Raw genomic sequence first — 21,416 nt, 5'->3', positions numbered from 1 at the left:
GGACATACAGAAGGCAGCGGGATGGCATTTGATTTGTGAGGTAATGTTGCACATATTCATATAAAAAAAACCGTGTCACTTAAAATTAAATATATTTGCAAACAACAGCTAAATAAATGAATGCATCTATGTGCAAATTTATCTGTTTAAACTCTATGGGACCTACTCAGCAATAAGTTGAACAGCGACAGCGATCACGTCTCTTGTGAGTGTACAGTAGAGCAACAGCTCTCTAGCGATTGAGAGACCACAATTGCCTCATGTAGTGGTTACAGTACATTGCTAATAAAAAAGGTCATCGTTCCAAGAAGACACAGTAATCTGGATTACCCGCTTGCTTTGTCTATTAGATATATTTTTTAAAGATTCCTAATTATAAATTAGTTATTTTTTGGGATTTCTTCTGGAGATCTAGGCTTCTGTATCTTCTCCAATTTAGTATTATCTTGTTAGATACAACATACAGTGATACACTGTCTGTTTCTCTCAAATGTATGGAAAAATGTACAGTAAAAAGATGTAATTGTTCAGAGTGTGACATCGAGTGTGAGGACTGAATAATAAGGTGAACAGAAGGGGAAAGGTCAGAATCTCATCAAATTCTCACACACCTTGGGGCGAGGTAGGGCTGGCCTGTGGGGGTGGTCGCTGCTGTGGGGGCATCAGAGCTTAAGAGAGAGGGCCCCAAGTGAGTCAGCACCTCCCCCTCCATATGCTCCAAATTGGTTATACTGCCCCCCATCTCCACATTGACGCTACTTCCACTCCTCGCAGTAGGGCCTGGAAGGATGGGCAGAAAGACAAAAAAGATGGACAACAAGGTTTGTCAAAAATGCCACATTGACGCCACTTTACCTTGAGTGCCACAAAAGGTTCATGGCAGGTTCCTGTTTGTTGTCTTTTCGTCAGCATTTTATACTATCCATCCAACCACCGGTGAGGAACAGCTTAACTCTTCTTCACCCCCCTGCACACCTTATACTCAACTGAACACAAATGAGTTTCCTGATGCTATTATCACTTTTAGTCTTGTTGGTTGGTTTATGAAGCACACGGGTACTGACAGAAGAACACAATTTCTGAGGAACAAAGGCAAGGGCCATTGTACCATCCTGTAGCACATTCCTTGTGCAGGAAATTCTAGGAACTCTGCATGTGATACTGAAGGTATTGTTTAAAATAACTTCAGTATGGGACATTGGGAAACAAGGGGGAAATGGTATTCGGATGTTCTGCTGGGTTAGCAGTTACTCACAGCATCGTATGAAGGGCTCCCATCCTCTAGACTGTAAATACGGTTTGGCCTGGGGCTGCTGTAACAGACAAACTACTGCTGAATCCACCTGCTGGAAAACCCTGTCGGAGAGACAGACGGATCACAAAAGTTGATGAACTTTTGATTAAAATAAAAAAAGGTAGTTGGCCTTTATGTTACAATACAATAATAAAATCTTATATGAACATTAGATTTAGCACATTTTTGTATTTAATAACTTCAATAGATATATTTAATTTTAGACTGGTGTCGTATCAGTCCACCCTCAATAAAGAATCTGGGACAGTTTAAAGAAATGCAATCTTGGTCAAAATAATCTAAATTGAACATGAGGTCTTCTCCGTCAACACATATGTAGCAATTGGATAAAAAGAACACAGTAAATCGGTGTGGTACCTGAGATCCAGCAGTCGGTTGTGTAGTTCAACTGACAGGTTGTAGCGGTCTGATTGGATAAACTCTCTGATGAAATCAAAGTCCTGTTTCAACTGGAGCGCCCCCTGAATACTAGAGGCAGACGTACGTGTGTGTGTGTGTGTGTGTGTGTGTGTGTGTGTGTGTGTGGAGGGGGTTTGGTTAGGAAAATTAAATAAATTCACATCCTAAGTTGTGTTAAGCGATATTTCTGCAAATGAAATTAAATCAAAGGATTGCTAAATACTGCCAATTGTCAGAATCATCAACTCAATCTACAACTACATAGAGTATGCTATTTTCTTTTTACATTAATCACAATTTCTTTGAATTTCAGTTAATGCAGCTTAAATACATACACACACACAGCAGATACATTACATTAAGTCCCTTTTTGTCCAAAATAATGCTACAATAAGTAACATTTACTTTACTTAACTTACTTATCATTGATTATTTTCATTTGGCAATTAGATAAATTGTGAACTGTTTGTTCGCTCTGTAGAGGTAGCACTAGCCAGGCAGGCTCACACAGGAAATAGGTGCATGTAATTATTTTCCAAGATTGATCCAAGTTGGATAAGCACTCAGCAGCTGTGGTGCACTTTCGCTACTGTTTTGCTGAAGAACCACCATGGTGGTGCTCCCGCCTTGCTGTGCGCAAATTTGAAATAAGGTATATTTAAAAATAAATTCTAGCGTTAACATTATTAAGTTAGTAGTTCTGGGTGTTTCTCACCCTGTCACTACATCGGAGCTTATGGAAGAGTTTGTAGAGTTGTACAGTTTCCTTTACATTCGACCTTACCAGGCAGGTGCAGAGGGGGTGGTGGAGGTTCCCCAAGTCCCTGTGCCTTTGCCACTTTATGTCCATGTCCTTTTTATCAGGCGCATTTAAAAATGTTTTATTTTGCGTGAATGGGCATTTGAGATTTTATATAATAATATAAGCCCAAATAACAGGCATATTTAAGTTGGCGCCCCTGTGTGGTTTGAGTGGGGAAAAAGAAGACACTAACTCTGTGGCAGTTTCGCCTACCACACGCCACCTAAGTGAGACATTAAATACGGGGGTTGTAGACACCAGTTTATTGTAGAGAGTGGGCTAGTTGGAATTAGCCCAGCAGCAGATAGACATGTGTCATCACACATGCTCGGCTCCCACACACACACACACACACACACACACACACACACACACACACACACACACACACACACACACACACACACACCTAAAAATTGTTTCTAAAATTGACCAGGTTATGCTGGAAATGGCATTTTAGAATCTTGTTCCATGCGCTGTTTTTTTTTTTTTTACTTTGAGCACCTGCCCCTCTTAAGGTCTCTGGGACAAGCTAGGCAGCAGCTTGCAGGCCTTGCCAGAGAACCTCCAGTGAGTTAAAGAGTTGCAAATATTGTGTCCAGCCACTAATAACTTGCCCTGGTCGCCGACCAAGGACACGGCATTCCTTGTTCCCTTGCCTAAGCGTATCTGCCACTTCCAGCGCCAAGGAACCAGATTTCCAAATGTCCCCTCTCGAGGTCACGGAGGCAGGCAATGACTATTCAAGGTGGATGGTCAGCAGCCTCTCCTGGCAGCACCTCATCCGTTGGGAAGCGCTTACTTCAGACCCATGAGTAACTACAACTCCAGATGTTTAATTTCAGAAACAGAATGCAGGGTAGATGGAAGAATATGGAACCAACAACAATAGATAGCACCATATGGCATTTAACCGTTTTTTTTTACATTGACATTTTGACACTAACGCGGGTCGTCGCTTATCGACCAATTCGCTTAACGACCTGGTCCTAGGAACGGAACATGGTCGTTAAGTGAGGAGTACCTGTATTGATATTTTCAATTTTCCATCGTTCATAGAATGTTTGGAATCTTGAATCATATCACCAGGCATTTCATAGAACTATTGTTTGTAAGCTATTGTGAGCCAAAAACGCTCTTGGACAATGAGGAAAATTACATTTAAATGTTTATTGGAATATTGGAAGGAACACCAGGGCAATCTGTGCTTTTGCCCGGGGGCCTTCAACTGTTTTCAGCCCAAGGACCCCTTGGTGGATAGAGAAACCTACCCCTAGATTTTTTTAAATTTAATTAAAACTTTGTGTTGCATTTTAAGCCTAGCCTATAATAACATATTTATAATGCCTTATTAACCTATTTATATACTCTGTTATGATGCTTATGGTTCCTGTGTTTTTATTTTAGATTTATACATTTTCGTTAGTTTCCTAATAGTATGAAAGAAAAAGCGTAAAATGGAGGGAGGGGGGGATGAACAAACAACGTTAATTTCAACACATTTATTTTAACACGTACAGTGGGGCAAAAAAGTATTAAGTCAGCCACCAATTGTGCAAGTTCTCCCACTCAAAAAGATGAGAGAGGCCTGTAATTTTCATCATAGGTACGACTATGAGAGACAGAATGGGGGGAAAGAATCCAGGAAATCACATTGTAGGATTTTTAATGAATTAATTGGTAAATTCCTCGGAAAAATAAGTATTTGGTCACCTACAAACAAGCAGGATTTCTGGCTTTCACAGACCTGTAACTTTTTCTTTAAGAGGCTCCTCTGTCCTCCACTCGTTACCTGTATTAATGGCACCTGTTTGAACTCGTTATCAGTATAAAAGACACCTGTCCACAACCTCAAACAGTCACACACCAAACTCCACTATGACCAAGACCAAAGAGCTGTCAAAGGACACCAGAAACAAAATTGTAGACCTGCACCAGGCTGGGAAGACAAGAGATTCAAGATTTTTTTATTTGTCACATACATATACATACTTCCATACATATATGCAGTGAAATGTAATGCAACGCACCCGGTGATAGCACACAATATGTCCTAGGAAAAAATAGAAAATAAAATAAAAAGTAGAAAATTCCTTTCTAATAGACCGACAAACTGACTCCTAAAACGTAATACAGTAAGTGGAATACGTATAGAATAAGATAAAAATATATAGAATAAAATACAATAAAAATGAATTGAAATAAGATGGAATAGATAGAAGGAATATGCCTATGTATATACAGATATGTGCATTTAAAGTGGCATGTGAATAAAAGTGGCATGTGAATGTGAATAGAGTGAGGTAGTGTTTGGGATGATACAGCACAGTATACAACAGTACGGCGCAGCAATACGGCATCACGAACAACCCTGAACAGTGACACAGTATGCTACATACAGTACAGTAGGTAGTGGAGCCTGGTGAGGTCAGCGTTGACAGTTCTAATGGCGTGCGGGAAAAAACTCCGTCTCAGTCTCTCTGTTCTCGCTGTGTGACTGCGGAGGCGCTTACCTGACCGCAGCAGCTGAAACAGTCCGTTGTTGGGGTGATGAGGATCCTTCATGATCCTACGGGCTCTGCTACTACACCTCCTGGTGTATAACTCCTGCAAGGGGGGGAGGGTAGTTCCAGTGGTACGTTCAGCTGAACGCACCACCCTCTGCAGGGCCCGCCTGTCCTGGGCAGTACAGTTCCCAAACCAGGCAGTGATGTTGCCTGTCAGGATGCTCTCCACTGCTCCAGAGTAGAAGGACTTGAGGTTCCTCACCGAGACCCGGAATTTCCTCAGCTGCCTGAGGTGGTAGAGACGCTGCCTCGCCTTTCTCACCAGAGTGTCTGTGTGAACAGTCCATGTTAAGTCCTCTGTGATGTGGACTCCCAGATATCTGAAGCTGCTCACCCTATCGACAGAAGTCCCATTAATCCACAAGGGCGCGTGCGTCCTCGATTGTGATCCACGCCTAAAGTCCACAATCAGCTCCTTGGTTTTGCTGACGTTCAGGTGGAGGCTGTTGTCCTGGCACCAGAGTGACAGGTCAGCCACCTCCTCGCGGTAGGCCTTCTCATCGCAGTCGGTGATCAGGCCCACGACCACGGTGTCGTCAGCAAACTTGATGATGGTGTTGGAGCTGGACCTGGCCACACAGTCGTGTGTGTACAGGGAGTACAGTAGGGGGCTGAGGACGCAGCCCTGGGGGGATCCTGTATTCAGGGTGAGGGAGCTTGACATGTACTTCCCCACCTTGACCACCTGGGGGCGGCCTGTGAGGAAGTCCAGGATCCAGGTGCACAGCGGACCATTCAATCCTAGCTCCATCAGCTTGACAGCCAGTCTGGTGGGAACTATGGTGTTGAAAGCTGAACTATAATCGATGAACAGCAATCTCACATAGGCCCCCTTCTGGCCATCCAGGTGCGTGAGCGTGGTGTGCAGTACCTGGGAGACCGCGTCATCCGTGGATCTGTTCTGCCGGTACGCGAACTGCAACGGGTCCAAGGTGCGGGGGAGGGAGGCGCAGATGTAATCCTTAATCAGCCTCTCGAAACACTTCATGACCACCGAGGTGAGGGCCACCGGACGGTAGTCATTCAGGCAGGTTGGAGAGGCGATCTTCGGGACAGGAACGACGGTGGACCTCTTGAAGCAGGACGGGACCACTGATTCAGCCAGGGAGATGTTGAATATTGTGGTGAACACTGGAGCTAGCTGGTTAGCACAGGTCTTCAGTACTCGCCCAGATATGCCATCTGGGCCCGCAGCTTTCCTGGTGTTCACCCGCATCAAAGACCTCCTGACCTCGTGCACGGACACTGAGAGTGCGCGCTCATCCCCAGCGGTGTAACTCCAATTAGCGGGCGAGCTAGCGGTGTTGCTGCCAGACTCGAACCGCGCATAAAAGGAGTTCAGTTGGTTGGCCAGGGAGGCGTCCACACTCGTGGCTGGGGAGGAGCTGCTCTTGTAGTTTGTTATTGTTCGCAGCCCCTCCCACAAGCGTCTTGTGTCCCCCCGCTCCATCTGCAGCTCCACGGTGTCTCTGTACGTCCGTTTAGCGTCCCTCACCGCCCTCCGCAGATTGTACGACGCCGCTTTGTAATTGTCCATGTTGCCAGATACAAGTCCGTCGTTGTAAGCGGCCGTGCGCGCATTCAGAGCGCAGCGGATGGATTTATTAACCCATGGTTTCTGGTTTGGAAATATCCGAACTTTCACCGTGGGAACGATTTCATCCGCGAGCGTAGCCACGAAACTTACTACAACCTCCGTAAACTCGCTGACGTCACTTGAACTTGTTTGGAACATGTCCCAGTCTACGTCAGTCAGAGCGTCCTGAAGCGCAGCCTCTGATTGGTCCGTCCACCGCTTCACTTCCCTCGTCATCACCAGATCCCGCGCGATCAGAGGCCTGTAAACAGGAAGCAGCGAGATCGCGGCGTGATCTGATTTCCCGAAAGCAGGGAGCGAGACGGGCTTGTATCCGTTCTTGTAAGGAGTGTAACAATGGTCCAGAGTTCTGTCTCCCCTGGTGGCACACGTGATGTGTTGGTGGAAATTCGGCAGAACTTTTTTAAGGTTGGCCCTGTTAAAGTCCCCAGTCACCACCACAGCCGCGTCGGGATGTCTGTTCTGAAATCCGCACAACACATCGTGCAGAACCGACAGAGCTGCGGATATAAACGGCTGTAATGATGACCGTGCTGAATTCCCGGGGGAGATAAAATGGACGGCATAGTATGGTCAGCTGTTCCAGGTTCGGCGAGCAGGAGTGGGAGAGGAATTTGGTGTTGTTGGCGTTACACCAGCGGTTGTTTACCATTAGGCAGACGCCTCCACCTTTGGATTTCCCCGACTCTCCCGTTCTGTCGCCGCGGAACACGGAGAAGGCCTCGGCTGGACGTATGGCTTCATCCGGCACCAGTGGGTTCAGCCATGTTTCCGTCAGGCAGAGGACGCAACAGTTCCTCGTGTCTCGCTGGAATTGAATCCTCGGTCGAAGTTCATCCATCTTGTTCTCCAGGGACTGGACGTTAGCAAGAAGGATGCTTGGCAGAGGTGGACGGTAAGGTCGCGTCCTCATTCTGACCCGAATGCCGCCGCGTTTACCTCGGTGCTTCCTCCGTGGGCCGGCTCGTGGAACAGCGACTCCATCTTTGTTGTTGTAGTTGTTGCGAGTGTTCCCGCGTAGGATTTCCGCCGGCCACTCTGCTCCCACGGATAAAAAGTCCCAAAGTTGTTCGTTTAGGGAAATTTTTATATCCATGAGTGCATCGCGGTCGTATGAGTTAATTGTTGTTGTTTTTCTGGCGAACATTGTGATAAAAAAAGGAAAAAAATACTAAAGGGTAAGAAAGTAACCGGAGCGCCGGCGCAGGCGACCGCTAGGGGCGGCGCCACTATCGCCACAGTCTGAATCTGAAGACTGAATCTGCAATAGGTAAGCAGCTTGTTGTGAAGAAATCAACTGTGGGAGCAATTATTAGAAAATGGAAGACATACAAGACCACTGATAATCTCCCTCGATCTGGGGCTCCACGCAAGATCTCACCCCGTGGGGTCAAAATGATCACAAGAACGGTGAGCAAACATCCCAGAACCACACGGGGGGACCTAGTGAATGACCTGCAGAGAGCTGGGACCAAAGTAACAAAGGCTACCATCAGTAACACATTATGCCGCCAGGGACTCAAATCCTGAAGTGCCAGACGTGTCCCCCTGCTTAAGCCAGTACATGTCCAGGCCTGTCTGAAGTTTGCTAGAGAGCATTTGGATGATCCAGAAGAGGATTGGGAGAATGTCATATGGTCAGATAAAACCAAAATAGAACTTTTTGGTAAAAACTCAACTTGTCGTGTTTGGAGGAGAAAGAAAGCTGAGTTGCATCCAAAGAACACCATACCTACTGTGAAGTATGGGGGTGGAAACATCATGCTTTGGGGCTGTTTTTCTGCAAAGGGACCAGGACGACTGATCCGTGTAAAGGAAAGAATGAATGGGGCCATGTATTGTGAGAGTGAATACCTCCTCCCATCAGCAAGGGCATTGAAGATGAAACGTGGCTGGGTCTTTCAGCATGACAATGATCCCAAACACACTGCCCGGGCAACGAAGGAGTGGCTTCATAAGAAGCATTTCAAGATCCTGGAGTGGCCTAGCCAGTCTCCAGATCTCAACCCCATAGAAAATCTTTGGAGGGAGTTGAAAGTCTGTGTTGCCCAGCGACAGCCCCAAAACATCACTGCTCTAGAGGAGATCTGCATGGAGGAATGGGCCAAAATACCAGCAACAGTGTGTGAAAACCTTGTGAAGACTTACAGAAAATGTTTGACCTCTGTCATTGCAAACAAAGGGTATAGAACAAAGTATTGAGATGAACTTTTGTTATTGACCAAATACTTATTTTCCACCATAATTTGCAAATAAATTCTTTAAAAATCAGACAATGTGATTTTCTGGATTTTTTTTTCTCATTTTGTCTCTCATAGTTGAGGTATACCTATGATGAAAATAACAGGCCTCTCTCATCTTTTTAAGTGAGAGAACTTGCACAATTGGTGGCTGACTAAATACTTTTTTGCCCCACTGTATAATGTGGTTTTGAACTACAGAGAACCAAGAAAGGAGTGGGAGCAGAGCCAGTCTTGAGTGTGTGCATGCAAGATGCGCGGGGGACCGCGCGCAACCACCAACTTCCTATCAGATCTGGGGTGGCCAATGACAACGACAGGCCACCCCCTAGAATCGCCACTGGATGGCCCATCCGTCTGAACAATAGGATTCACACACCGCTTGTTCTAGTGGAAATGGTTGAAAATGATTTGAATTTTTCATAAAAAAACAATTTTGACAGAAAAAAGCCGGACCCTGTGCAGTACCTCTGGAGTCCCCTGATTGAAGACAACTGCTTTAGCCCATAGATCACAAAAGTGCTGCTGCACTTGCTTCTGTATTATCTCAATTCGATCACAGAGAAGTAGCAAAAGTGTAAGAATATTATCCCATTATATGTTCCGTGGTGATTCTCTACGTTTCTACTTTCTAATCAGCTGGTTGTTTGCTAGCATAGCAGCAAGCCAAGTCAGTTACGGTAGGGTTACACATGGGAGGCAAAGGGACTGCAATGCATTTAAAACGGAGCTCAGCTTCATTGAGCTGCAAGGGGCGGAGCTATGACCGGTGATGTGCTCATAGCTTCACGGCAACAAGGAAAGTTGAGCAGACTACAACTTTATGCAAATGAGCAGCGACTATCGACAGCCAATAGAAGGGTGGATACGCTCTCAATGTCGCTGATCCTTGAAAAATGGATGCACTGCATCATTGTTCATGATTAGGCTATTTTTTTTTTAATGAAAAACATCCGTAAAACCATTGATAAAATAAGGAACACGTCATTTTATGTTTCTCCAATAAAGAGAAACTCTATTTCTCTTTATAAGTAAACAGCTACACAATTTTAATAAAAATAAAAATGTACACACATCTATCTATATTATGTATATTAAATATGGAAAAGGAGAGAGGTTTGTAATGTTTAGTGTGCCCACAACAGCCAGTCGACTTTGAGCTGACACGCCCAAAAAGGCCAGGGGCACAGAGACCTGGCGACAAGACGAGAGAGACTTGGCTTCATTTTGCAGCACCATCTTGACCGTAGCATTAGCTATCAAAAAAGGAAAGTAAATGAAGGTGCCTGCTTCATAGAATTGATTTCAGACTTGAATGAGCGTTACTAGCCTGCATGGAGACTGTAACGTCAGATGTACTTTTAAGATGGTACGGTTTATTTTCTTTATAGGTGCGTAACTGTGTAACTCAATCAGGATTTACGCACACACCTTAGATCGTTGTCAATAATCGCCCATTTGACTTGTCAAATCTGAAGAAGGGTTGCTTACTCTTTCATAAGAAAGAAAGCGTGCAAGAAATGATTTGCTGTTTGATTAAATTAACATTGTTTTTAAGAACCATATAACATGAAAAACATAAAAAAATAAATAAGAAAAACAACATTACTTATAAGCAATAATTATTAGTATAGCATCACTAGTAGAGACAAAAGTGCAATTCCTTGCACCATGTTTTTTTACAAACCCTGATTTCAAAGCCAAATCTCACCCTATGGCTGGCAATAATGTGAGTGTGTGTGTGCGTGCGTCAGTGTATAGCCATGTTACAAGTCAAAGCTGTGGCTGGAACTAGGGTTTACACTTGTTCTCGGACTACATGGCCTGAGGGCCCTTTTCCACATCATTTTATTGTGTTTCACAGTCTATACTAGTGGTGTAAAGGACATAAGTTTGCCCCCCAAGGTTCGGCGCGCATTTGAACCGTGGATTAATTGCAAAATTTAACCATCATAGCGAAATACATTTCCAGCCACCATTACTTTTTAAAGTAATAATTCCCTAAATCTTGATGCTGAGTTGCAGTGAAAAGAAGATAGACAAGACAGATGCATGCTGTGTTTTACTCTGAAACGCAATGATTGGTTTACGGTACATACAGTTTAGGGTGCAGCGTTGCTGCTACTTTACAACACGTCGTGATTGAGGTGCTGAAACAGTCAATATCACCACTATGCGTCTGCAGGTCCGCCAAATTGGAGTGGTCAACATCCGTTGGTAAATCAATCAATTGAACATGATACTGTTTACTAATTGGAATTAAATTCAGTTACCTGAGGCGAATCGAATCATATTTTTTCATTCACTATCATGTATAAAGGAAGAAGCTATCATGCGTGCCTCATATTGCACTTTAATTTAACAAATAAGTATTGATTGAATATTTGATATACTTTAAAATTGTATATAAATATTAGACATCAAGAATGTTGTTTTCATTTAAGACAATTGGCAAAAGTTCCTTGCTTTAAGTGTTTTACAGAATAAATGGAAAGCTATCTCCCTTTTTTCCCGAAAAATTATCCGATCTGTAACTGAAAACCATGACACGATCCGAACCGTGAGTTTTGTGATCCGTTGCACCCCTAGTCTATACTTTCAGATTCTACAAGATAATGCTACCACTTAAGTTCAATCACATATATTTACCTAAATTTTATCTTCTGTTTCAGGATGTGCTCCATCCAAGCCTCCATGAAAGCTGTCATGGTTATACTCAACGCTTGGACACGGGCGTCGTCGGAAAGCGGAGCCACGCCTTCTAGGACTTGACCAATTACAGTCTGGGCTGCCAATGATGCATACTCACTAGGGCTTCCAGAAAATTCTAGAAGACCAGAAAAAGAGATAGAGATCAGCACAGAGAAAGGACATATACAGTTTTGTACTGTGGCATAGTTGTAGTTAATGTTAGGTTATATTGTTACATTGAGATTGATTAAAATTATGATGCATCATTGTGAAAGTAGTGCAATTAAAGATCTGGCATAATATTTGGGTATTTTCTGTGGAAAAAAACATAGGATTTTAAATATATAGTGGACGGTGATGCACAGCAGAACCTCATTTAGAATCTAATTTATCCAAACCCCTGCGGGAATACCGGTCACTGTATTATGTAGGGTACATGAAAACTGTTCCTAGGTTTACTTAAACTCCACTGGAAACAAACATATGAACGTCCTGCATTATTTACTTACTTAAATATAAAATATATACTTTAAATGTTGTCAGAAACAAACTTCTGACCATCTCAATACTTCTGAAAAATTAAGAATACTTTAGATCTGTAAGTGGTGAGCCATACATGTCCAACAGGCCTTTCACAGTAGACAAAACAACATTTACATGTCCACTTATAACAGGTTCCAAAAATAAGACAATACTATCAGAAATAAGAAAAACAAAGCAATTATTCAGTCACCTTTGATTGATACACAGACACACACACACACAGTATAATAAATGAAAATATTTTGAAGTTGGTTTTTAACTCGCAGATTGAAATGTAGACATTTTGATCATAAAATGATACATTATATAGTTGAATGGTGATAACTGTGGAATGCTGTGCCCAAATGAAGATTTGTTTGAGTTTCTTTAAGGCTGCAGCAAAAAAATAAAATAATTAAATGTTATGTTTCCTATGTGATGGTGTTTCTCCTTGGTGAGTTGTCCAATCATGATAATCATCAATAATGCTAAGCTTCTATGAGTGACTATAAATGCTTGGTAAATCTCATAAACACACTGCTGAAGGACATTGCCTTAATCAGTTGTAATTATGTTATAAACCCCACACAAAGAACGGTGTTTTTTCCACACCAATATTTCCTCACATTTAGGCTGACGCCGTCCACTGCAAATCCAATGCACTCGGAAATTAAGGTTTATTAGGATTACCTGTCTTGTAGTTCAGTCTCCAATGTTTGTCAGAGGGCATGGTCTGTTCAAAGATTTCACCCGACATCCGCTTGCAGTTGCTGGAGAAGATCTCAAGCACGAGGGAAGAGAAAGCCTTGACAGTAAAAAGACACACACACAACAGGAAATCAGAAAAGACAAATAGAATATATAACAAGATCTTACTTCATAATGTTTCTTAAAACAATAAAATACAATTTCAAACGGATGGGAAATCTTATCAAAATGTGTTCATTTAAAGTAAAGAGGAAGTCTGTCATTCATTTTGTTACTTCTTTCAATTCAAGGAATATTTTGATTTTCTTCTAAGATAGTTGAAGACATGAAGACTGTCTGAATAATGTTAGAAGTGTGATTCCAGGGCTGTTATATTATCTAAAATAAAACACAAATGGTAGATTGTTCATATTTAAGATTTTCTAGCTTGCTGATGATTTTTTTTTTTGCAGTTTTCACACTGAAAATAAGGCAAGTCTGCCGCTGTGAAGTAAGATAAAAGGCAGTGAAACATGGCCCATGGGCACTTGCCTGCAGCTCAGAGACAGCTCTACGAAGTACAGCTAGCTGCCGACTCAGCAAAACATGATGATGGCGGTAGTATTGATTACAAGGGAGATTATGAAAATTATCTTCCCTGTCCTGCAGAGTCTCCATTTGCTGTAGAAGCCTCCCCAAGGACACCCCAAGGACCTACACACAGACACATTCTTAAAATCTCACAAGTGTGACACGGCATTAACCGATGACAGCGTTGCTGTCAATATTTAACGGATCAACCAATCAGTGGAATGCGGAGTGCAGCAGGATTAATACAGAATGTGACATTTATTTTACAAACACAGAGCAAGAATTACTGATGGAACAATATTTTAACAGTATTTAAACACAATGTGAATTAGCATAAACAACACCCTGATTTCGCCAGCGGGGTGTGAGATTGGCGCAGGGGTGGCAGCCGTAGGAGATTGAGTTGATTCGCAAAGACTTTAAAAGTTGTGGTACATTTGATCTCTGCTTATTTCTCCTGACAGTGAGGCTGGTCACAATGCAAAATCAGTTTTGTCTTAATTAAAGAAATATCCAAAGGATTATATGAAATTAAAGTACAAGTACATTAATTCTGCCAATGAGCAAATTAGTGAGCAAATCAGTCACTAAAATGTCTGAAACTAATATATATATGCAATACAAATATACAAAAACGAAACATGAGTATCATGTCCTTTTAAAACTAATTAAATGTGTTATGAATAATCACACTAATAATTATCAAGACAAAAAATTGAACTAATTTTAAAAGTAGAATACCACCCACCTTTAGGTCACCCTGTGTTATGAGAAGGAATTTGTCAAGGCTCCAGGAGGAGAGAAACTGGTGGGCTTTAGACATCACCCACACTGTAGTGGACTGCACTGAGGCCAAAAGCAGGCCAACAGTGGCTCTGCAGAGAGATAGTCTGGTTGAGCTCAACATGAAACATCCTGAAAAGAAGAGACAACGGGAGAGTTGGGTAGGACCTATTACCCTGCGTCTCATTTTGGGATTCTATTAGATTTTGCTGGTTTACATATACAACTGATACATTTAGAATTTTTTTTTTACAATTGGTTACACGCAAAACTTTTCACGCAAAACTTAGCAAAACAGCAGTCCATTTGGACTTAACTGTGAATAATCTTTCATTGATTTGACACAAAATGCATTCAATGACCACATCTTTCAAAATTCATGAATTATTTTCCCACTAAAACTCAACCACCTGCAAAATGATGCATCTAGAACCCAACATAAAATAAAGTTGAATTAGACAGCAATTTGCTCCATTTCTACAGTAATACAAGATACAACAAAAACAAACAAACAAAAGTTTTACTTGCTAATATACACAGATCAGCCACAACATTAAAACCACCGGTAACAACCATTGTGTGCTCCCCCTCATGCCGCAAAAACAGCTCTGACTCGTCGAGGCACAAGACCTCTGAAGGTATCCTGTGGTATCTGGCACCAAGACGTTAGCAGCAGATCCTTTAAGTCCTGTAATGCCGAGTTCAGACATTGTGATTCTGGGCTGATTTTACACTTGCCAACAGGTTTTTGGAGATCGTCGAGCAAAACCCAAGATCAGAGGAAAATCATCTGAGAAAAAGCTTGTCACTCCCATGAGCGACGAGCATGTGGTGTGAACTGCTCATGAAGCTCGCAGAGTCCTCGACAAGTGCTAGCCGATGCCGGCGAGATATCAAGCATGTTAAATATCTGGTCGTGTCGGGATCGAGTTGGGAGTGACGCAACGATCTACAGCCAATGACAGCAGACACGGGGTGATTGTGGGAGGGGAGTAGTCGAGAAGGAGAGACAGGAGTGCACAGAGCAGCAGCCAGAAACACACAACATACCTATTTTACTTTTCTGCTCTGGGTTTTTGATATATTTCTTATTTAAATTCTTCTTTTATTTATTATTTTTTAGTGGTCAAGAATATATTAAGAAATAAATAATTCTGTCCCGCGCATAGCATCGCATCATTTTCAGTGTCAATTGTCATGTGTGTTTTCGTGACAAAACGTAGTTTGGGGACCCGACAGACTCCTCTGGGATTCCTCCCGGTGAAAGATCTTGGAATGTATGACCCCCTGTCGCCGATCAGTCATGTAGTGTGCAAACTATACTGCAAGATTCCCGATCACAAAAGAGAAAGTTGTGTAGTGTGAACAGTACAGATATCTGACGACTTTGAAAGTCATGTAGTTGGCCCATGGCATAAGTTCCAAGGTGGGGCCCCCATGGATCGGGCTTGTTGTTCCAGCACATCCAACAGATGCTTGATCAGATCGGACCCTAACCCCGGCCATTCACATGATGTCGAAGAAAACATGATTCATCAGACCAGGCCACCTTCTTCCTTGCTCCGAGGTCCAGTTTTGAGGCTCAGGTGCCAATTTTAGGTGCTTTTAGCAGTGGACAGGGGTCAGCATGGGCACTCTGACCGGTCTCAGGCTACACAGCTAGCTGTGATGCACTGTGTTCTGACACCTTTCTTTCATAGCCAGCATTAACCTTTTGAGCAATTCGTGCTACAGTAGCTCTTCTGTGGAATCGGACCAGACGGGCTAGACTTCGCTGCCCTCAATGAGCCCACATTGGCCCTGTCGCCGATAAACTGGTTGTGCTTCCTTGGACCACTTTTGATAGGTACTAACCACTGCATACCAGGAACACCTCACAAGACCTGTTTTGGAGCTGCTCGGACCAGTCTAGCTATAACAATTTTGTCCTTGTCAAAGTGGTTCAGATCCATAAGCTTGCCCATTTTTCCTGTTTCCAACACATCAACCTCAAGAACTGACTGTTCACTTGCTGCCTTATATATCCCACCCCTTGACAGGTGCCATTGGGGCAAGATGATTCATGCTATTCACCCCACCTGTCAGTGGTCTTAATGTTGTGGATGATCGGTGTATAGTAGTTCTCCAGCTGCAATTTGTTTTATTCCAGCAGAGGCCTCTACTACATTATAGATAGATTTTAGATTTACATTTATCGATTCAGCAGATGCTTTTGTCCAAGGCGACATAAGAGGTTAGAAACAATCAAAGCATACATCAACCAGATGTACTGCTTCACTGAGTGATATAACCTGCAGCCAGAGCCGGCAATCACTTTGGGCCCTGGAATGGTTAGGGGCTCTGGCATGTTTTTAAAACCAAATAATAATAGGTGGTACAAGAGAAACGCTGATACAAACATCATAACAGCACCCCAGTCAGGTGACTGGTGAAATGAGGTGTCTGCGAAGATGATTGAGTGGTGTCTGGCGAATCACCTAATTTCACCACCTGACTGGAGTGAAAGGAGGTAATGATTAAGGGGATCAAGTGACACATTGTCCCAGTCAAATAATGGCAATTACTTAAAAGAGGTTGAAGTTCTTGCTAAGTTGGAACCTGTATTACAGCAACATATTGCAAGGGCGCAAAGTGCAATTTGCTATCATACACATTACTTGGGGAAAACTGTTCAATGGTTCAGATTCAATGATTTTCATGCGGCAGACAAAAGCACTGGTGAACGTCTGGCAAACCTCATACTCAAAAAGTGGAGTGAAAATGCATGGGAAACACAAGAGTGTACAGGTCAGGCTCTTGCCCAGGACTTTTTTGTGCCATGTGAGGCATATACTCCGAATTTAGTTGTGTCTGACGCAGCCAAAGCCTCCTCAGATGCAGTTAGTCGGACCTCAAAAAGATCTATTGCCTCTTCTCACCAAGTGTTCAGAAATGGGCAATTCTGAAAAAACATGTTGAGATTAGTGTGAAGGCCGAGGTAGAAACTATGTGGGAGAGCAGAATTAAAAGTGTAGAGGCTCTATTCTTTCAGGCTGCAGAGGTTAGAGAGGCGCTCTTGGAGGTGAGGGATAAGGCCACTGGATTGAAGCTCAGTCTTTGGCAGAAGAGGTGAGCGCATACCGTTTTTCCATTTGCTCGGTTGTGTGATATGACATTCTTGCCAGCATCCAGCATGTTTAGGGGTGAACATGCTGTCCATCTGCTCCAGGGCTTGTTCCATCTAGCCCCCTCTCTACAATAAACTGGTTTCAAAACCCCATTGTCTGTGTCTCTGTGCCAGAGGGCCCTGAAAATGCCACCCAGGTGGCGTGTGGCAGGCGAAACTGCCACAAAAATATACTTACGATCCACAATGTCCCATGAGCGCCTCACTGGTCTTGTGATTCTCAGTGTGAATCACAAAATATGTCAGAATCTCATATGATGATGTAATCAATGATGTTGCTGCTAAGAAGTCCTGTAGAGTCAAGATCTGAACCTCATCAAGTTCTCATGGCAGTGGCTTGTATGTTTTATTTATTGTTTACCTTTTAGTCATTCCTAATTTACGTCCTAACATCCTAACATTATAAATGTACATTTCATAAGGTACATTTTATTTATCTAGTTTTCTTTTCACATTATTGCTGCAGTCTTGTTTTATGCTTGTTTTATGCATAGATCCATTGATAGATCCAAGATGGCGCTGTGCTAGTGGCAGCCTTTCGGAGCAGATGTGTTTTCGTCATTTTATCGTGTTTTTATTGCATTTTTATCGTTGTTTTTAGTACTCATCGTGTGTTGTTTTATGGTTCTGGACATCACTCAACACCAAGATGGTTTTACAATGGCTCAGATACGTTTTACTACTGTTTTAGTCTCCAGCAGCCGTTCCCTAATGATGCGACCTCGACGAGCTTGTGCATTATAGTCCATGAAGATGAAATTAGGCCTGTGTTGTTCATGCAGGGGCACAATGACTGGATTAATTATGTTATTCAGGTAGTATGGGCTTGTCACTGTACCATTCACAAAGTGTAGGGCAGTTCTGAATTGACTAGACACACCTGCCCACACTGTAACACCAAAACCACCAAAGGCTCATCTGGTGATAAAAGTGGCTGATGCATAGCGCTCTCCTCGACGTCTCCAACATCGTTGGCGGCCATCATTTCTGCTCAACGTAAATCAACTTTCATCAGAGAACAGCACTGAGGCCCACTGGTCCCTCATCCAGCGTAAATGCTCCCTGGCCCGTGCAAGACGATGATGCCTGTGCCTGGTGGTGTGGTCAGGTACCCTTGCAGGTCGTCTAGCACGCAGACCACGCTGATGGAAACGGTTTCGAATGGTCTGACGTGACACTTGGATGATCTCACCTCCCATAAATGTGCCTGGAGTTGAGTGGCATTCATCATCCGGGTCCGCAGGGCACTGTTCACAATGAAGCGTTCATTAGTGTGGGATGTGGCCAAAGGACGTCCACTTCTATGCCTTTCTGTGACTCTCCAGTATCTCAATTGCAACCTACTGATGACACTCTGTGACACTCTAAGCTCAATGGCCACTTCCCTCTGAGAACATCCTGTTTGAAGTCTCGCAATGGCGAGGTACTGTTGATCAGTTGTTAGGTGTCGTCTTGGTCTCATGATGTAAAAATGTGAACAGCATGATGAAGAGGACTGTTTAAATACCGATTCTAATTGAACCAGGAAATGTATTGGTCGATTCATGGATCAAAGACCTGTTGTGAATTTGGCTGTTCAGCTCCTTGTTAGAGAACAGCAAGTTGTGCAAAACGTACTGAAACAGTGAACAGTTGGACATGGGCATTCAAAAGTTTAGAGAAGGTCAAATTAAGTTCACCTGTAAAGATTATAGTGCATTTTAAGTTCATCCTGAAATTTCACCCGAAAGCCGAATATCCCTAACTTTTTGTGAGTAGTGTATGTATGAACATATGTATATATATGTGATAAATAAAATAAATGACTCTTGTAATAGAGTCTAATGAACTAATCGTTAGGCCCCCTGCAGTTTGCCTATCAACCACATGTGGGTGTGAATGATGCAATAATATAGCTGTTTCAGAGGGAATACTCCTCCCTGGTCAGACCCAACAGTACGGTATGGATTATGTTCTTTAACTTCTCCAGTGTCTTCTATATCATTCAGCCGAGACTGCTGAAGGAGAAACTGAAGGACATGCAGGTGGATGCCCCCGTGGTCTCATGGACTGAGGACTACCTATCAGGCAGACAGCAGTTTGTGAGGCTACAGAGCTGTGTGTCTGCACATCTCATGAGTAACATTGGGGCCCCCCCCAGGGGCATGTGCTATCCCCCTTCCTGTTCACCATCTACACGTCGGACATCAAGCACAACTCTCTATCCTGTCACCTGCAGAAATTCCATGAGGAGGAGTACAGGGGTCTGGTCGACCGCCTTGTAAAATTGTGTGGGAAAAACCACCTGCAGTTGAACGTGGTGAAGACAAAGAGAACGTGGTGGATTTCAGGAAGAAGAATGCCCCACCTTCTCCGGTCCGCATTAGTGGGAGTGATGTGAACGTCAAGTCCTACAAGTACCTAGGTGTCCATCTGGATGACAAACTCGAATGGTCCATCAACACCACGGCCACCTACAAGAAGAGCCTGAGCCGGCTTTACTTCCTAGGGCTCAGATGCTTCAATGTCTGCAAGATGCTCCACATGTTCTATCTGTTGTTGCGAGCACAATCTTCTATGCTGTGGTGTGCTGCGGTGAAGGTATCTAAGCAAAGGACACCAACAGCCTGAATAAACTCATAAGAAGGGCTGGGTCTGTCATTGGATCCAAGCTAGTAACAATGTAGGAAGTGGCGGAGGACAGAATGCTGGGAAAACTACTGGCGGCCTTGGATAATGCCTCCCACCTGGTACATAGCATGTCAGCCAAGCTAAAGAGCACCTTTAGCAACAGAATCAGTCAACCCGGGCGTGTAAAGGAGCGATACATGCTGGGTGCTATCAGCCTTTGCCAGGCCTGCTGACATTGAACTTTGTGGACTAAACTTGCTGTTATCAGATATTTTTTAACATTGACATCTGGTCGTACAGGGGGGCAGGTTACTTGTTATATCTTATATTTTCTAAAATAAATTATCAATTGGGTATTAAAATTATACCGCTGTCGTTACTTCTGCAACAGGAATAGTGTTTAAGGTATTATTAGTATTATTTTAGGTTTGGTTGGCCGATATGCAATATTATGTTAATTTATTAGAGGTCCAACCCAGAAGGGACGGGAGTCCTATTGCTATTGTTAATGAAAAACTGATGTCTATAGATCTTATGGATCTGCCATACTCACAGACGAGATTAATAAAATGTGTTTTCAGGGAGGCTCCGACATGTTGTCATCCAAATTTGATTCAGCTCGGCCCATTATTGTAGAATCATTTAGTAAAATTTTTTTATCAGTGCCATAACATGCACGCATGGGCAAATGACGGCTCGCACAGGTCACATGATAGCATTGCAGTCTGGTGATTGGTTAACAATTGGATCCTTACCAAGATGGTGGCAAGTGCAGATGGGACTGATGTCAGACATTGTGATGTCAGGGATCCGATGAACCCAAAGAGAATCTGAATAAGATGTGTACTTGGGGGAATTCCTACATGGTGAGATATATAAGGCCGATATATAATGTCGATATCATGTTGTTTTTTTGTAGAATATATATTTGTATTATTAGTTATATTATTATATTCTGTATAATACAACAATTCAATAATAATAACAAATAAGACACAAAATCACTGTACTTAAATTAACATTTATTCATCACTAATGTTATTGTCTGCATTCTCTCTGCAATGCACTTATTTTAAATAAATATCAACTCAATAAATGTCCACAGGTAAACAAAAAATGAAACTTTGTAAAAAAAAAAACTTATGAATGAAAAAAATAATCAATAATAATTACAACAATAATAGTTCAAGTTCAAGAGATTATTTGTCACAAACATATACATAGTCATACAATGGTGCCATATTAAAGTCTGGTCTGGAAATAGAGTCTCCACTCCACAGAAGTAAAGTATACAAAAACTTCCAGTTTTTACTGAATTAAGTCCCAGAGCAATGGAAAGCAACAGGGAGATGGTGTGACGTGGCACAGGGCGGTGGGGACACAGGCAGGCAGGTGCAGAGGGGGGTTGAGGATGCCCAAACACCTGCCCCTTGATGTCCACGGTGC

The 21,416-nt window shown here is 42.9% G+C and overlaps 1 protein-coding gene across 1 annotated transcript in view; it reads right to left on the bottom strand.

The window, feature by feature from the left end:
• The window catches only part of ccdc142 (coiled-coil domain containing 142), a 48,378-nt gene that overhangs the window by 3,491 nt on the left and 23,471 nt on the right, over positions 1-21,416 (bottom strand). The window contains exons 6-12 of the mRNA XM_080008548.1: positions 14,160-14,326; positions 13,373-13,534; positions 12,824-12,938; positions 11,570-11,747; positions 1,673-1,783; positions 1,256-1,356; positions 612-780 (exon numbers count right to left, since the gene is read on the bottom strand). Coding sequence (XP_079864674.1) covers positions 612-780; positions 1,256-1,356; positions 1,673-1,783; positions 11,570-11,747; positions 12,824-12,938; positions 13,373-13,534; positions 14,160-14,326 — 1,003 coding nt within the window. The remainder of the gene's footprint in view (positions 1-611; positions 781-1,255; positions 1,357-1,672; positions 1,784-11,569; positions 11,748-12,823; positions 12,939-13,372; positions 13,535-14,159; positions 14,327-21,416) is intronic.

This window comes from Zeus faber, assembly GCF_960531495.2.
Source record: "Zeus faber genome assembly, chromosome: 10".
In the NCBI taxonomy this organism is placed as follows: domain Eukaryota; kingdom Metazoa; phylum Chordata; class Actinopteri; order Zeiformes; family Zeidae; genus Zeus; species Zeus faber.
This window is presented reverse-complemented; position numbering and strand designations above follow the sequence as displayed.